The 1,171-nt window shown below is 43.1% G+C and overlaps 1 protein-coding gene across 1 annotated transcript in view; it reads left to right on the top strand.

The window, feature by feature from the left end:
* Positions 1–724: 724 nt before the first annotated feature.
* Positions 725–1,171, top strand: part of LOC102835126 (peptidyl-prolyl cis-trans isomerase C-like) — a 2,912-nt gene continuing 2,465 nt past the window's right edge. The window contains exon 1 of the mRNA XM_006872289.1: positions 725–1,168. Coding sequence (XP_006872351.1) covers positions 725–1,168 — 444 coding nt within the window. The remainder of the gene's footprint in view (positions 1,169–1,171) is intronic.

The following is a 1,171-nucleotide window of genomic DNA, read 5'->3' as shown; positions in this document are numbered from 1 at the left end:
GGAGGAAGGTAGAATCTCCACTGCATAGTATGCAATCTGTCTGGGCAGGGCTAATAAAAGGAGATGGAGATTGGTCTCTTGTGGTACAATGTTGAATAATTGTTATCAGGACTGACTGCAAGGGTTGGAAATGTAAAGACAGATGTTTTATAGCAAAAGGAGGGGAGTGATTGACTTTGCAGTCCAGAAGCGGAGGTCCCTGGAGCCATCAAGGGAGAAGAGCAGAGAAGCAGTGACGAAGACGTGGAGAGATGGAACGGCCAGGTACTCTAGACCCAGAGAGGGAGAGGGCTGTGTGCTGAGGGTTGGGGGGTGGATGGGTGGGTGGGACATGCAGGGTGTACCCTTTGGTTGGTTAATGATTCATGGCGGGGATTGTAACCATGGCAATGAAACGATACACGATAGGATGAACGTAAAGCTAATGTTCCCCCATGTAAACTATCGCATAATTCACAATAAAACATTTTACAATGAAAATAAAACATTTTACAAAAAAAAAAAAGTATTGATACCTTTATTGGTTTATTCCAACTAAAACATGTTTAAACATGTCTCTGTACACAATTTATCTCAGTAATTCATTTATCTTAGGCTCATTAGGGTACCTTCAAAACATTTATTTAAAAAAATATTACAGAGTGGTCTCGGAGCCAGTAGTCAGGTCCGCTACCACTACTGCCACTGCTCACCAAGGCACCTACCCCCGTAGGGACTAACTCTCATGCTTTGCATGGGGCTCAGCGCACTCATGCTCTCTTTGGGGGCTTTGGATGCCAGAAAGCAAGTCCCCTCGGTGATGACCAAGGTGTTTGATGTGAGGATTAGATTTAAAGATGTTAGTAGAATAATTATTGGCCTGTTTGGAAAAGTTTTGCTCAAGACTGTGGATAATTTTATTGCTCTGACAACAGGAGAAAAAGGATATGGATCTCCTTTATTTAAATTTCATCGTGTCATCACAGATTTTATGATTCAAGGGGGACTTTTTACCGCTGGAGATGGCACTGGCGGTATTAGCATTTATGCAGAGACATTTTCAGATGAGAATTTGAAGCTGAAGCATTATGGGATTGGGTTGGTCAGTATGGCCAATGCTGGGCCCGACACCAGTGGGTCTCAGTTCTTTATCACCTTGACTAAAATCTCCTGGCTGGATGGTAAACATGTG

Source organism: Chrysochloris asiatica, unplaced genomic scaffold, assembly GCF_000296735.1.
Source record: "Chrysochloris asiatica unplaced genomic scaffold, ChrAsi1.0 scaffold00191, whole genome shotgun sequence".
In the NCBI taxonomy this organism is placed as follows: Eukaryota; Metazoa; Chordata; class Mammalia; order Afrosoricida; family Chrysochloridae; genus Chrysochloris; species Chrysochloris asiatica.
The sequence above is the reverse complement of the archived record's forward strand: the minus strand, read 5'-3'. Positions and strand labels throughout refer to the sequence as shown.